Here is a 14,747-nt window from a genome sequence, read left to right as displayed (position 1 = left end):
TATATTGTGGTATTAGATTTGTTATTTGTTAGATATTTTCTCTCTAGTGCACGGTTTCCCAAACTTAAGAATGCTGCGGCCCACCAAATCCTTTCATCACAACTCTGATCAACACACAAGACTAAAATTATTAAATTATTAAAAATGTCCGTTTTTTATACACATACACACACATATATACATATATAATATATATATATATAACGGTATGTAACGGAGTCTACAGCACAAGAATTTCACACGTGATACTTGTACTACGGAGTGACAATAAAAAATCTTGAATCTATATACTGTATATATATATATACCGTATATATAATATAATATATATATAATATAATATATATACTATATATATATATATATAGGGCAGATCGTTTTTTACAGATGCGTGGGGAGGGCAGAGAGAGAGAAAAAATGTCAGGGAGGCCAGTATATACAGTATATTTATATTTGACTCCACCCCACCTAAATATGGGACAGTCCCTAACTACCTTTACTCATTTTAAGAAGATGTTGCATGAATTAAGGGGTGAATTAATGTAAATCTATGGCTGTTTTAAGGGATTAGTGGTTCGAAAAGATATCTGAAAATCAATGTTTATTGCAACTGAGGAAAAAACTACAACATCCTCATACTGTACACATCACTCCAGACACACTCAAAGCTATTGACATTGTAGTGTACTGCCATTTACATAATGATGCCAAATCAGACAGCTGGCCGGTCCTGATCTCAGTTCATGATCTCAGTTCATGGGTCGACGCTCTCATAGACTTCAAATCTGTACTGGATGCCGTTCTCCTCCTGGATGCCTTGTGGCACGCCTGGGAACCTGTATGGAGACATAAGCCATATATTTCATACCAACCCGCTCTCCACCCCATGGCTCTCCACCCCATGGCTCTCCACCCCATGGCGTACAAATAAGGCAGGTTTCCACTTTCAAAACACGTGCAATGTGTCACTTCCTGCTTCAGCATGCGCACCAACACATTTCATCCGCCATGTATTTTCCCATAGACATTTGGTCAAATGCTTCTAAAAAGAGCTTGACTTTAAAGGCAGTAAAGTGATATTGAGCTGTACCCTATACTACGAAGCTATCTTAACACATTGAATGCCAGCCATGTTTTCATTCCTGTAGGTAAGTTGTGCCAGGGGTGTTTTTGACGATTCTGGCTCATTTTAGAACAGCCCAGGATTCTTTTCTGTTAAGAATTCATGAACACCAATCATCTAAAAATAACTAATAGAATGTGTGCTTTCTCTGTCTAAAAGAGTTAGTTTGCAGAGTTAGTAGTTATGTAGATATTAGCCGTTGAGTACAGCATGGTTTCAGCGTCTGGAAATTTATTCAGAGATAAATGGCTTTTTGTGAAACAGTCACTTTAACCATTCATTTTTGGCATCAGTAAGACCGTCAGACATTCTAAACAATAGTTTTGAACAGTAATTTCCTCCATAACAACAGGAAACACCCCTCTCATTCAAACTCCTCCCTCCGTGTGTCTTCTCCTCCTTCCTCCTAACAGCGGGCGTGTCAGAAGCGCGTTGTGCTGCCTGCCTGTCTGCGTGCCTGCCTGCCTGCTTGCCTGCGTGCGGGGACGAGTCTGAAATGGATTACTGTAAAATCGCCAAGCCATTTCCTTGAATGGCTTGCTCCCGCGGTGTGTGTGTGTGTGTGTGTGTGTGTGTGTGTGTGTGTGTGTGTGTGTGTGTGTGTGTGTGTTCGCGCGTTGCCCCCGCGGCTCTGGGGGGAAGAGATCTCTGTCCGTTCTGTGTGTGTGTCCGGGCTTCTGACTGTAAAATCGCCAAGCCATTTCCGCGGGAGGCGGCTGCTTTTGGGTCCCGTGGCTGTGACTTCTCTCGGTCTCTGTCGCCACTTAGTGGTCGGTAAAATAGATTACACACATGCTCTTGCTCCAAATAGTTATCTCGAAGATGTAAAAGGGGTTGATTGATGTCCCACCGTCAAAAAAAAAAAATGTTTATGTAAGACGAGTTAGCTCGTCCTTGGCACTTAAGCGCTGGATTATGTAAGACGAGTTAGGTCGTCTCTGGCACTTAATGTGTTAACAGACCCGCGATCTGTCACTTTGATCTGGTTTGACTGAACAGGATCAAAGCTATCTAGTTTAACGATACTACGACGCTGGTTTTCTACTCGATAACTGAAGCTGGCTTTATCTGGGATCTGCCTGTGCACGCGCACGTTTTTCGCTCATGCACAGGCGCGCGTCCACGCGAAAGAGGTGCGCTAGCCAATCACATTATGAACAGCTGAGTTGATCCACGCCCACACCCATTTCCACACCCATTTCCTCGTTCAATGAAAGCCAGTGTGATCAGAGTTTTAGCGGATATTTAATGTAACCTATGTCAGAATGAAAATCCGCGTTGGATATAGTCTGCTGAAGGACTGCTAAAGCTGCCGCTTGTATTCACATCAGTCATTTGATTTACTTTGATCAGCGATTTCTGTCTCCTACAGCAGCTTTGTGCGAGTTTAATGTAAATGTGTAATCTCAGTCTATAAATTTCCACAATCTGTAAGCCTATTTAGACCATAGATTTAGAAACGCATGCTCAATGAATAATGATCTCTATCACTCATGTGTGTGGTTGCACTGATCGAATAATTCATATATAAAATAATGATAATGCTGATGCCTAGGCTATAAAAGAGAAAACTGCTGAACTGAATTGAGATGATGCGGGCATAGTTTTCATTGATAAAAACTAGCCTATTTTTGCTCATATAGCCTATTGGCATACAGCCTACAGGACACAGTTCCAGCTGAAACATGCAAGAGTAGCCTGCATATTTAGTATTGAGGCTATCCCATATTTATCCCATATCTATATTATATGTATAGGCTTTTCTGGCATGTAGGAGAATATCACCCTCACTCCATTTGAGGGTCCGTTCATGATATGCGCTGCGTGATTAATGATCATATTTCTCCACGCATCGTTCAGCTGTTAAGACATAAAGTGGTAAGTAGGCTTAATTTAATTATGTAGCCTACAGAGCCACGAATGTTTTTCTTGTTCTATTCTCAGTTGACTGCAATCTATTTTTCATATGGCGATTTTATGAACGGTGAGTGACTCCAGAGAGCCGATTATATGGGGCTGTCATGGATTTTGATCTTATCCTCTGAAGCTAACCTGGTCGGGACCAGGTTAGCTTTGCAGCATGAGTTGCCATGGTGATTAGACGTTAACTTGCTTTGTAGTACGGCTAAACCAGGTTCAAACTCAAACTTACTTGGATAAGGCATTAATCTAGCTACATAGTACAGGCTTCAGGACTCACTCTGGCAGGAGGCAGTATTTGTCAGTGCTGATTTCAGGGAGGAAGGTGTCGCTCTCAAACTGCTTCAAGATGCGGGTGATGAACAGTCTTCTGGTCCCCGGGCTCTCCATCATCTCCTGGGAACCCACAGCAGCCAGCCAGAAATACAAACAGAAGCTGTAGTGAGCGTACATGCTGCGTACATGCTGTGTACATGCTGTGTACATGCTGCGTACACGCTGTGTACATACTGTGTACATGCTGTGTACATGCTGCGTACATGCTGCGTACATGCTGCGTACATGCTGTGTACATGCTGTGTACATGCTGTGTACATACTGTGTACATGCTGCGTACATGCTGCATACATGCTGTGTACATGCTGCTGTGTACATGCTGTGTACATGCGGTGTACATGCTGCGTACATGCTGTGTACATGCTGCGTACATGCTGCTGTGTACATGCTGTGTACATGCTGCATACATGCTGTGTACATGCTGTGTACATGCTGCGTACATGCTGTGTACATGCTGTGCACATGCTGCGTACATGCTGTGTACATGCTGTGTACATGCTGTGTACATGCGGTGCACATGCTGCGTACATGCTGTGTACATGCTGCATACATGCTGTGTACATGCTGCTGTGTACATGCTGCGTACATGCTGTGTACATGCTGCGTACATGCTGTGTACATGCTGCGTACATGCTGCGTACATGCTGTGTACATGCTGCTGTGTACATGCTGTGTACATGCGGTGTACATGCTGCGTACATGCTGTGTACATGCTGCGTACATGCTGCATACAGGCTGTGTACATGCTGTGTACATGCTGTGTACACACAGCAAAAGCATGTCCAGACTAAACACAGTGTTTTCAGCTCACCAGTGGTAGGCTAACATTGAAACATTTGATCATATGCCTAGTTCCTTTTTAATTTTCATTTCACCTCAAACAAGACAGGACACTGCTTTCAAGTCTAAAATTGACTTAGATTTGCTAGAAATCTATGCTTTCGCCATAGCTACTTGTTGCTTGTTCACACAGCCCTGTGAAGAAGGAAGTGTCTTTGAAAGGATCTATCTATGGTCTATCTGTGGTGTTGCGTGGCAGCGTTATACCGCCACCTAGCGGCCTGGCATGCACGTTGCAGCTGCAGTTGCGGCTCTGGGAAACCCCCATCTCACATGAGCTGTGCAAAGACTCAACCCATTCCCTCCCACTTTGCTGACGAAAAATCAAGATGGTGACGACCAACATTTCAACGCCAAACGGCAGACCAAAATGAATGGGATAGCTTTGTCCATATGTTTTAGGTCAGTGACTCAAATGAGCCTATTCCAACCCTCTGTGACTTTGGGTATTGTAGGCTGAACCCTCTGTGACTCTGGGTATTGTAGGCTGAACCCTCTGTGACTCTGGGTATTGTAGGCTGAACCCTCTGTGACTCTGAGCTCATGGAGTTGACTGCTGCCTCGCCTGGAAAGCAGACGAGAGCAGCCGAGCGCAGTCAGGCGAGGCATCAACAAGCCGAACACCCCCGACTGCACACTCACTGCTGCTTTTCTTCTTCTACAGTTTTGTGTGGGTTGTAAACAAATTAAAATGTGAATTAGCGCCACCCACACTCACTACTCAAACGACGCAGACCTTCACATTAATTATTTTTATTTAATTTTTATAAAATATTTAAAAAAATATATTAATTCTTATAAATTATAAATTTTTATTTTATGTAAAATATGGAGTGACAGCTTGGGATAGATATACAATTGAAGTTTCTACACTTCACTGTGGGTTTGTGATGCACCTGTGTTGAACCAATGGGCGCTCAGCTTGATGCGTTTCTCGTCATCCTCTGTCATCCGCAGTCGGGCGCAGTTGGTGGGGAGCAACTGCGGCACCTCGCTCCAAATCTGCGCCCGCCTCGCTCTCACGAGAGTCCCGTGGCTCAGCCTCACGCAGTCGGGCAGGCGGAGCAAGTCGGACAACTTTTCTAACCATCATGCAACGGGCCAAGCAAGCCGCTGGTCGAATCTGCGCAGAACTTGCTCATCTCAAATGAGCCTTGTGACTCTGGGTGTTGTAGGCTCTACGTCTGTGACTCTGGGTATTGTAGGCTGTACCTTGTAGACAGAGCTGCCTCCTATCACCCACACCTGGTCAGCCTGGTCAGCCAGCTGGGTGTCCAGCAACCGGAGGGCGGAGCTGAAATCCGGAGCCAAGTGGTGGGCTCCTGCAGGGGGCGCTCTGGAGGAGAACCAGGCTTTCATTCAAGTCACTGTCACAACTGTTAAAGGAACACGCCAACATTTTGGAAGATTTGCCTATTTGCCTTCTTCCCGATAGTAAGACGAGAAGATAGACGCCCTTCTCTTCTCTGTGCATGTAGTAGAAAAATAGCTTCCGCTAGTTAGCTTAGCACAATGAATGGCAGTTAATGGTACTGGCTAGCCTACCCCCGTTAACACGAGCAAAAACGTAAAACAACAACCAGGGGCCAGAGAGCAGCCAACTCTGGGGGGCGGGGGGATGTCACATTTTAGAGTAGACGGCTACTGCTCTTTTTGCTACCTCTATGTGGGGTTAACCGCTTGTTAATAGCTTGTTAATAGCTTGTTAACAGCTTGCCAAGTGAAGTATTGCATTAATGGTTAACTAAGAGCAGCAGAGCAACATGTCAACTCAATACTGAAAGGCAAGCTGAAAAGAAATATATTTACTGTAGTTAGTTAGTTAGTTAGTTAGTTAGTTAGTTTATTTCGATCAGAAAGCAAAGAATATTCACAGAATAGGAAAAAAAACAGAAGAAAACAAAAGATACATAAGGCTGACCGAAAGGGTTTTAGGGCTGAAGCTAGCTAGCTTATTAAATGCCCTTACCCTTATTCCTTTACGTTATATGTAAACATATGCAGTACATATGCATACACATGGATACATACATGCATTGATTTACACACACAAATAGCACATGCTCCTAGTTATTCATACATGCCTATACACACATAGGCTACCTACTACATATAATTACACATACATAGCTAATACCAAACATACTACAGGAAATACAAGTGACCCATAAGTCCTGATTATGTACCATCACGTCTATACTTCTCCAGAATAATGTTTCTATACTTTTTTTTGAATTGCACAAGATTTTTACTTTCTTTGATCTCGTCAGGTAATTTATTCCACAGTTTCACACCACAGACAGATACGCACATGCTTTTCAGAGTGCTATGAACAATTGGTTGTTTGAAATTCAATCTCCCTCTCAGCTCATAACCACCTTCTCTATCACTGAACTGTTTTTGTATATTACCAGGAAGTAAGTTATGTCGCGCTTTATACAGAGTTTGGGCGGTTTTGAACTCCACCAGATCCCAAAACTTCAGCGTCTTTGATTTATGAAACAGTACATTTGTGTGTTCATGATAACCTACCTTATTCACTATCCTTATTGCTCTCTTTTGCATGTTGCATATTGTCTGTAAGTTGCTTCTATAGGTGTTTCCCCATACTTCAACACAATAAGTCAGGTATGGTAAGAAGAGTGTACAGTACAGTGTTTGCAATGATTTGATGTTCAAAAAGTGCCTTGTTTTGCATAGAATCCCCACAGTGCTTGCTAACTTGGACCTGATATATCTGACATGTGGTTTCCAGCTAAAGTTGTGGTCGATTATTACTCCTAAAAATGTGTTCTCATGTACTCTTTCTAGTTTAACACTGTCAATCATTAATTCTACGGGAGTATTCAGATGTTTATTAGTTTTGCCAAAGATCATAAATTTTGTTTTTTTTGTGTTTAATGATAGTTTATTTGCATCAAACCACAACTTTAGCTTCCCCAATTCTTCTGTGACAGCCACTAACAGCTGCTGAAGATTTTCACCTACACAGAATATATTTGTGTCATCAGCAAAAATTACATATTTCAATATTTTTGAAACATTGCATATGTCATTAATGTACAGTATAAACAGTTTTGGTCCTAAAATCGACCCTTGTGGTACACCGCAAGTAATTTCTAAGGGAGAAGATGTTGTAATGCCCACCTGCACAAACTGTTTTCTGTTTTCAATGTAGCTTTTTAGCCAATTTAGCCCCACCCCTCTGATCCCATACCTCTCTAGTTTTTGTATTAGTATATCATGATTTATTGTGTCAAACGCTTTCTTCAGATCAATGAAAACACCCACTGCATATTTCTTATTGTCAATTGTACTTGTTAACTCTTCCACTAAATCCGTTAGAGCCATGGCAGTTGACCTGTTTGTTCTAAAGCCATACTGACTGTCTGTAAGCAGTTCATATTTTTCAATGAAGCTGTCCAACCGTGCAACAAAGAGTTTCTCCAGAATTTTAGAAAACTGGGAGAGTAATGAGATTGGCCTATAGTTAGTAAAAATGTTTTTTTCTCCTGCTTTATATACTGGTGTCACTTTGGCAGTTTTCATTTTGCTAGGAAAGCAGCCCAAGTTGAATGATAGATTACTGATGTATGTTAAGGGGTCTACGATAGTATCAATTACTTGCTTTATTAAGGTCATGTCGAGACCATTCCAGTCCGTAGATGTTTTATTCTTAAATTTATTGACCACATCAATAATTTCATTTCTATTTGTCTCTCTCAAAAAGATGGTGGCTGGATTCCTCTCTCCATGGAACTTTTCAACACCTCCCCCTTGTGGAGGGTTTATTTCCATCGCCAGTCGGGGCCCCACATTAACAAAGAAGTTATTGAAGCCGTCCACCAAATCCTTTTTATTAGTGATTGTTTTACCATTTTCTATAAAATAGTCTGGGAAGTAGGAGCTTGTTTTTTTATTTCTAATAATTGAATTTAATATATTCCATGTACCCCTAATATTATCTTTGTTATTTTCTAACACTCTATTATAATAATCCTTCTTACATTTTCTAAGGATATCAGTTAATTTGTTTTTATATAATTTATATTTAGTTTCTTTTTCTCTAGTTCTGTGTTTTATAAATTCCTTGTACAAGGTGTTCTTTTTTTTACAGGCATTTAGTAGTCCCTTTGTGATCCATGGTTTTTCAGAGCTTTTAAATGTATGGTTGCTTTGTTGCATTGGACAGCTTCTTTCATATATGGTCAAGAACGTTTCCAAGAAAGAGTCATAAGCAGGATCAACATCCACTGCTTCATATACTTTTCTCCAGTCCTGTCTCAGCAGTTCAGATCTCAATACTTCAAGGGTATTCTCCGTTCTTATTCTCCTCTGTCTTACTACATTTTCCTTTTTAAGCCTTAAGCATTAAGCATTAAGCCTTGTAAGAGATTGATAAATCAATGAATGATATATACACAGAATCTTGGTCTATTTTAGGTCAACACTATGCGAGTGAACAGGGATGTAAAACAGTGCAGTACAAAGATTCAGGTGGAGGTTCAAAATGTAGGAGTGCAGTAAAAAGCCTCTAAATTGTGCATGTTAGTGTGTTAGTGTGCATGTTAGTGTGTTAGCATGTTAGTGTGTTAGTGTGCATGTTAGTGTGTTAGCATGTTAGTGTGTTAGTGTGCATGTTAGTGTGTCACTGGATGTTTCCTACTTGAGCTGCCTGCTGAGGACGATGTTGATCCTGTTGTTCAGAGGTCTGTTCTTCTCTGGGATGGAGAACCAGGTCCTCCTGCCCATGATCACCACGTTCTGCTTCCCTGAGGAGGAGGAGCAACATCTCACTGACCATGGAAGCATGTTTCCCTCTGAGCCACAGATGGTGACTGACCATGGAAGTCTTTTTCATGAGCAGAAACGTAATAGAGCACCGCAGGGATGACGTCTTTCTGTAGTCGGAAGGCGGAAGTCCCGGACTTCCTGGATCTTACGGGGAAAAGTCAATGGGGTTTTCATTTTTTTAAATGCATAAAATAAGGTCTGTGGTTAACAAAAGTTTATGGGAGCGGTAATTTTGGTTCAGCAGGATAATCTTCACAAACATGAATCACTTTTATGACTTTTGAAACGTAAATGCATATTTTCTTACGCGATTTTTAGAAAACGCTTCAAAAGGCATAAAAGTGATTAGATAAGCGCACCGCACAAATGTGCCACCGTGCACTGAGGTCAAAGTTCAAATTGTTTAAACTTTGACTGCTGACCTTTCTCGCTCTACCTTAAGAGAAGAGATAAGAGAAGAGAAGAGAAGATGGCTTCTCATCTGAAGGCAGCTTTACTGTCATTCATGTGTACATGTGACTTTTGGGTTAGTGTAGTCAAGGTTGTCCTAGTCTCGCTGGCCAGCCTCCCCTCCCTACCGTGCGTGAGATGCGTCTGGCGGCGCAGGTCTCCATTGTGGGATTACGATGGGCGGCGCTTGGCGGCAGTGCCCTTGGAAAATAGTTTCCAACAATCCAAGTTGCCATTTTCAGTGTGTAGCAACGAGCTAGCGTGTAGGTTTCTGCCGTTAGCTTGCTAGCTAGTTAGCGTTGTTGTTTTCACTGAGGCGGCAGAGCACTATTTACAGCGACACACAGGGAGGAGGGAGCGGAAGCCGCTCTGATTAACATGGTCGGAGCCAATGACAGAGTTTGTAATAAGCCGGGAGCGGACATCCGGCAGCGACTGAAACAGTCGCTCCAATGGGGAGCAGCTGTAGAGCAGGGGAGGGTTTATCCCAGTTGCCTGTTTCCCTGACTTTGTAATACTTGTTAAGATCTTAAATTTAGCTCATTTAAGATCTCTTCAGACTTGAAGGACCTGTGTATTTAGCTAATTTAAGATCTCTTCAGACTTGAAGGACCTGTGTATTTAGCTCATTTAAGATCTCTTCAGACTTGAAGGACCTGTGTATTTAGCTCATTTAAGATCTCTTCAGACTTGAAGGACCTGTGTATTTAGCTCATTTAAGATCTCTTCAGACTTGAAGGACCTGTGTATTTAGCTCATTTAAGAGCTCTTCAGACTTTAAGGAGACTTGTGTGTATTTGTTCAGCACCAGAGGAAGAGATGGACTTTGATCAAACCCATGATGATGTCACCAGCTCACCTTCCACAAACAGAGCGCTCGTCATTTTCCGGAAATGTTTGAACTCGTTACTATAAAAGGAGAAGACACAATTCAAGATTTGAATTAAGACAAGGTTGATGCATTTAAATACCAGCCTGTCGTGCTGCTAGCTTGGCTGTTCCTTCCTTTCTATGCTTCTTTCTTTTCTCTTCGTTCTCGTTTAAAACAGTACTGCTTTTCTCTACACATTTTTATAGTTTTGTTATTGCTGGCTAGTTTGGCTAATGTTTAGCCAAACCGGCCCCATTGGCACCATTATAACAGTTAGAAGCTGGACTAGATGTGACAATGAGAATCAATTTGTACATATGTATTGCATAATTCAATCTTCTCAGGACAAATTACATCACTTTTACCATTCATGTAGTATGGAGTTTCTTAAGTGCGCCCAACATGACTTTCGACATGTTATAGTAGGCTATATAACATGACTTTAGACATGTTATACTAGTCGGGTCATGTTTTCAGATGGTAAACAAAATCCTTAGAGTACAATTGTATTGTATGTGACTTTGAATAACCCATATGATGCAAGAAGTAGCCGGTATCTAATCTGGCCCCCATTCAAAAAAGTTAGGACACCCCTGTTGTAAAGTAACTTACTTTCAAATGAAAGTAACTACGGTATGTAGTAGTATGTAGTAGTACATAGTAGTATGTAATATTACATTTTGAAAGTAACTTGTCCAACACTGTTAATAATAATAATAATAAGACATATGACTTATATAGCGCTTTTCTAATCACTCAAAGACGCTTTACATACAGTATAACAAAACAACATACACAGATACAGAACAAAAACAAATATGGGGGTTGCAAAATGAAAAAGGATGGTGGAGGTAGAAGTCAAATATTGTAGCTTTCTTGAAAAGTGAAAGCCTGTTAATTACAGATCATTAGCCTCAATGCAAGCATCAGTCAGAAGAATGACGGCTGAGTCTCGCGTTGAGGCTAACCGATCCATGATGGTTTTTCAGTGCCATGTTATAAAGTCTATCCACAGCTTACTGCAGTCTGACGGTGTGCCATGTTATAAAGTCTATCCACAGCTTACTGCAGTCTGACGGGGTGCCATGGCAGCTCTCCGCTCTTGCCGATGCCCAGGTCCGGACACACGGCGACGATGCAGTTCAACACGCGGGACATGTCACAGCGTGTTGTTCTTCTTCTTCTGTTGTCAACGGAAGTGTTCAAATAGCAGCTGGAATATGCTCAGTCATATTACAGATCAAGAGTTGTGATGTGTGTCCGCAAGTTCCCGCCAGTAGCTAGATGTTTACCTGACGGACCGGAAATGACGACATTGCCCTGGTAGTCTTCTTCCTTTGTTTTTAAAGACGGTTGGCATCCAAAACGTTGCATTACCGCCAACTACTGGATTCAAACTGAATTGTCGCATTCTCCACTTTAACCAAATAAAATACTTTCCCACCCACCGGAGCTATACCGTCCATCTGGCAGCGTCAGGTTACCCATTTCCCATTCTACTGTTAAATTCTCTATTTGTCAGATGTTTGAGAGCCAAAAAGGTTCTCTCACCTAGACTGCACAGATTCTCCAGAAACCCCCACAAGTCTCCTTGCTGCATCCACAATTAGGCTCTGCCCATTTTGTCAACTTCTTTTCCACTCCAGCAGCCAAAAAGGCCCAGAACCTCACGGTGAGGTCACCTGACCTGATCCTTACAAAAACAAAACATGTCATTCTTCCTGACTCATTTGTCCTCTTTAGATTCTCGTCTCACTTCCTCATGTTTAGTTCTCTTCTTAGGTCTCACCCTGATTAGCTGCCTCCTGGTTCCTCCTGGTTCCTCCCATGCTGCATGAATCTCTTTGCAATGAAGACACTGGATCTCTCTCACATTCTTCCCTACTCCTCAGACACTTACCACATGTGATCGCCTTGGTCTTCTTCCGTTTTAATTTTATTTGTATATTATTGTTATAACTTTGTAGATTAATAAAGTCAAGGTCAACTTAGAACACGGGCAGCATAAAATGGATATATCTCAGACTTAAAATATTAATAGATTAAAGACTAGTATATAAAATTAGCAGTCCAGGGATTTATTTTCCACATCAAACTCCTCCGTCACTAAAACCTTTGCATGTCCTCTTCAGACTTCAGTGAGTAATAACAAAGCCTGCATGTCTTCTTGAAATCTAGCAGTCTCTCTCTAACAAGAGACAAGATGTGTGCACCCCATTTCTCTGTCTCCACCCAATCAGACATGTCTTATCACAAATAAATAAGGAAGTGAATACAGAGAAAAACTAAATGAGCTGATGCTTTGTTTCAATAGCATTACACCACCAAGTCTCTGACACATGATCATGTCAAATCATCCAAAAGCTTGTTTGTAGCTAGTAGTTCTGTAGTAGAGTGCCCTCTTCTGGGTCATCAGGAATGGTTCTTAGAACTTTAAAATATGGAAATGGATTGAGAGGTTACTTACATGTGAACTCGCCTTAAAGCATCATGTTACTTAAAATAGCCAATATTATCTAATAAAGCCTCTGTCCTTCTGCATGTTTAACATATTTGACCATACATGTATGATAACCTTTGACCCCGTTCTACAATCAGAGTTTAACAATTCAGTACCAGCAGTTTTCTTTCGGAAACAGCTCATCTGCATTCATATCATGTCAGCCTACTGGTACAAATAGGATATGAAAACAAGCAGCAATGGCAGTGAATCCACCGATGTCAACATTCAGAATAATACCATTCTAAATGATCAGTTATATTCCCACTAATACAGTAAATTATATTCCCACTAATACAGTAAAGTATATTCCCAGTAAAGTATATTCCCACTAATACAGTAAATTATATTCCCACTAATACAGTAAAGTATATTCCCACTAATACAGTAAATTATATTCCCACTAATACAGTAAATTATATTCCCACTAATACAGTAAAGTATATTCCCACTAATACAGTAAATTATATTCCCACTAATACAGTAAAGTATATTCCCACTAATACAGTAAATTATATTCCCACTAATACAGTAAAGTATATTCCCACTAATACAGTAAATTATATTCCCACTAATACAGTAAAGTATATTCCCACTAATACAGTAAATTATATTCCCACTAATACAGTAAATTATATTCCCACTAATACAGTAAAGTATATTCCCACTAATACAGTAAAGTATATTCCCACTAATACAGTAAAGTATATTCCCACTAATACGGTAAAGTATACCCGGAGGGCCGGAGCCAGGAGGTGGAAGACCAGGACTGGAGTACCTGCGGGGCGCCGGGACCAGTGGCTCACACAGCACAGGAACAGGAAGTTCCCGCACCACAGGAACAGGAAGCTTGCGGGGCGCCGGAACCAGTGGCTCCCGTAACATAGGAACAGGAAGTCTGCGGGACGCCGGGTCCCGGCAGCGTGGAGTCCGCCTCTCCCCCCCCTCCCTCCCAGGGGACCACTAGATACGCACCGGGCCTCGGGGCCCAGTCGCGGGCCTCGACTCTCGCCAGTCCAGGCTGGCAGGGGAGGCGCCGACCACGCGTTTCTCAGGGTATACGAGCCGCTCCCGTCTGCGTTGGGCAGCAGACCGGACCACCCCTGGGGGGCCTATCCCGTGGACGGCGTGCAGGACTGCGGGTCGTCGTCTGACGACCTCGGGCAGGAGGTGACCTCGCCGTGCGCTGGGCCGCCCCGGTCTTGCGCGGCAGGACTCTGCCAACCGCCTCGGTGTCCTCACGCCGTCTCTGAGCCCTGCTGGCAAGGTCCGCCATTGAACCGAAGAGGCCGGTAGGGCAAACGGGTGCGTTGAGGAGGTCGGTCCTCTCGTGACCACACAGGCTGGTGAGCTGCAGCCAGAGGTGACGCAAGGTAGCCACCGAAGATCCCATGACCCTCCCTGAGTCCTCCGACACACTCCAGCATCTTGAAGATGTACAGACTGGTTTAAACATATACACAGGCATACACTCAGTCAGACTGCCCTTGACAAACCCCAATCCTACCCTTCTATGCGTAATCGCATCCCCTAATCAAAAAAACTAAACAATTATTCTAACACAAACGCACAATAAAAAACTTAACACATAAATACGTGGGTTACAACACGAACACATACAATAAACACATTATGAATACATAAAGAAAACACTCAAATAAAAGCAATCACAATATATGATTTACAATGGCATCTCAGCATGACAACACTCTCTAACACATTGCATTCAGGCGATGTCTCGTCACACACATGGTCTATGGGTCAGCTTGGGGGAAAACGCGGTCCTGGCGGAGATCTGCACTCCACCGAGTGCACTTTTCTAGTTATTAATGATTTAGATATGTGTGTAAAGGTGTTTTGAGAATGAGGAATACATTGCTTTTACTTTTTAATCATAGCATGTATAAATAAAC

The 14,747-nt window shown here is 42.2% G+C and overlaps 1 protein-coding gene across 2 annotated transcripts; it reads right to left on the bottom strand.

Annotated features, from left to right (window-relative positions):
• Positions 1 to 594: 594 nt before the first annotated feature.
• On the bottom strand, positions 595 to 11,623 carry dhfr (dihydrofolate reductase). Of its 2 annotated transcripts, none has more exons than XM_083643857.1 (6): positions 11,401 to 11,623; positions 10,323 to 10,372; positions 8,886 to 8,991; positions 5,432 to 5,555; positions 3,324 to 3,439; positions 595 to 836 (listed from the first exon to the last, which is right to left on the bottom strand). In XM_083643857.1, exons 1-6 carry the CDS (start codon positions 11,490 to 11,492, stop codon positions 755 to 757), a joined length of 570 nt encoding a protein of 189 aa, XP_083499983.1. In that variant the 5' UTR covers positions 11,493 to 11,623; the 3' UTR covers positions 595 to 754. The 2 variants fall into 2 exon arrangements, with proteins under 2 accessions (XP_083499983.1, XP_083499984.1); XM_083643858.1 differs by having other exon boundaries at positions 11,355 to 11,439.
• Positions 11,624 to 14,747: the final 3,124 nt, after the last annotated feature.

The sequence above is a fragment of the Poromitra crassiceps genome (assembly GCF_964638095.1).
Source record: "Poromitra crassiceps genome assembly, chromosome: 10".
NCBI lineage: Eukaryota > Metazoa > Chordata > Actinopteri > Beryciformes > Melamphaidae > Poromitra > Poromitra crassiceps.
The sequence above is the reverse complement of the archived record's forward strand: the minus strand, read 5'-3'. Positions and strand labels throughout refer to the sequence as shown.

Excerpts from the sequence above, each read along its gene's own strand:
- dhfr (XM_083643857.1), bottom strand. The coding sequence starts at position 11,492 with ATGTCCCGCGTGTTGAACTGCATCGTCGCCGTGTGTCCGGACCTGGGC. Across the intron at positions 5,556-8,885 it reads GTCCTCAGCAGGCAGCTCAA|AGCGCCCCCTGCAGGAGCCC; the intron begins GTAGGAAACATC and ends GTTCTCCTCCAG. Across the intron at positions 3,440-5,431 it reads GAGGCAGCTCTGTCTACAAG|GAGATGATGGAGAGCCCGGG; the intron begins GTACAGCCTACA and ends GTGGGTTCCCAG.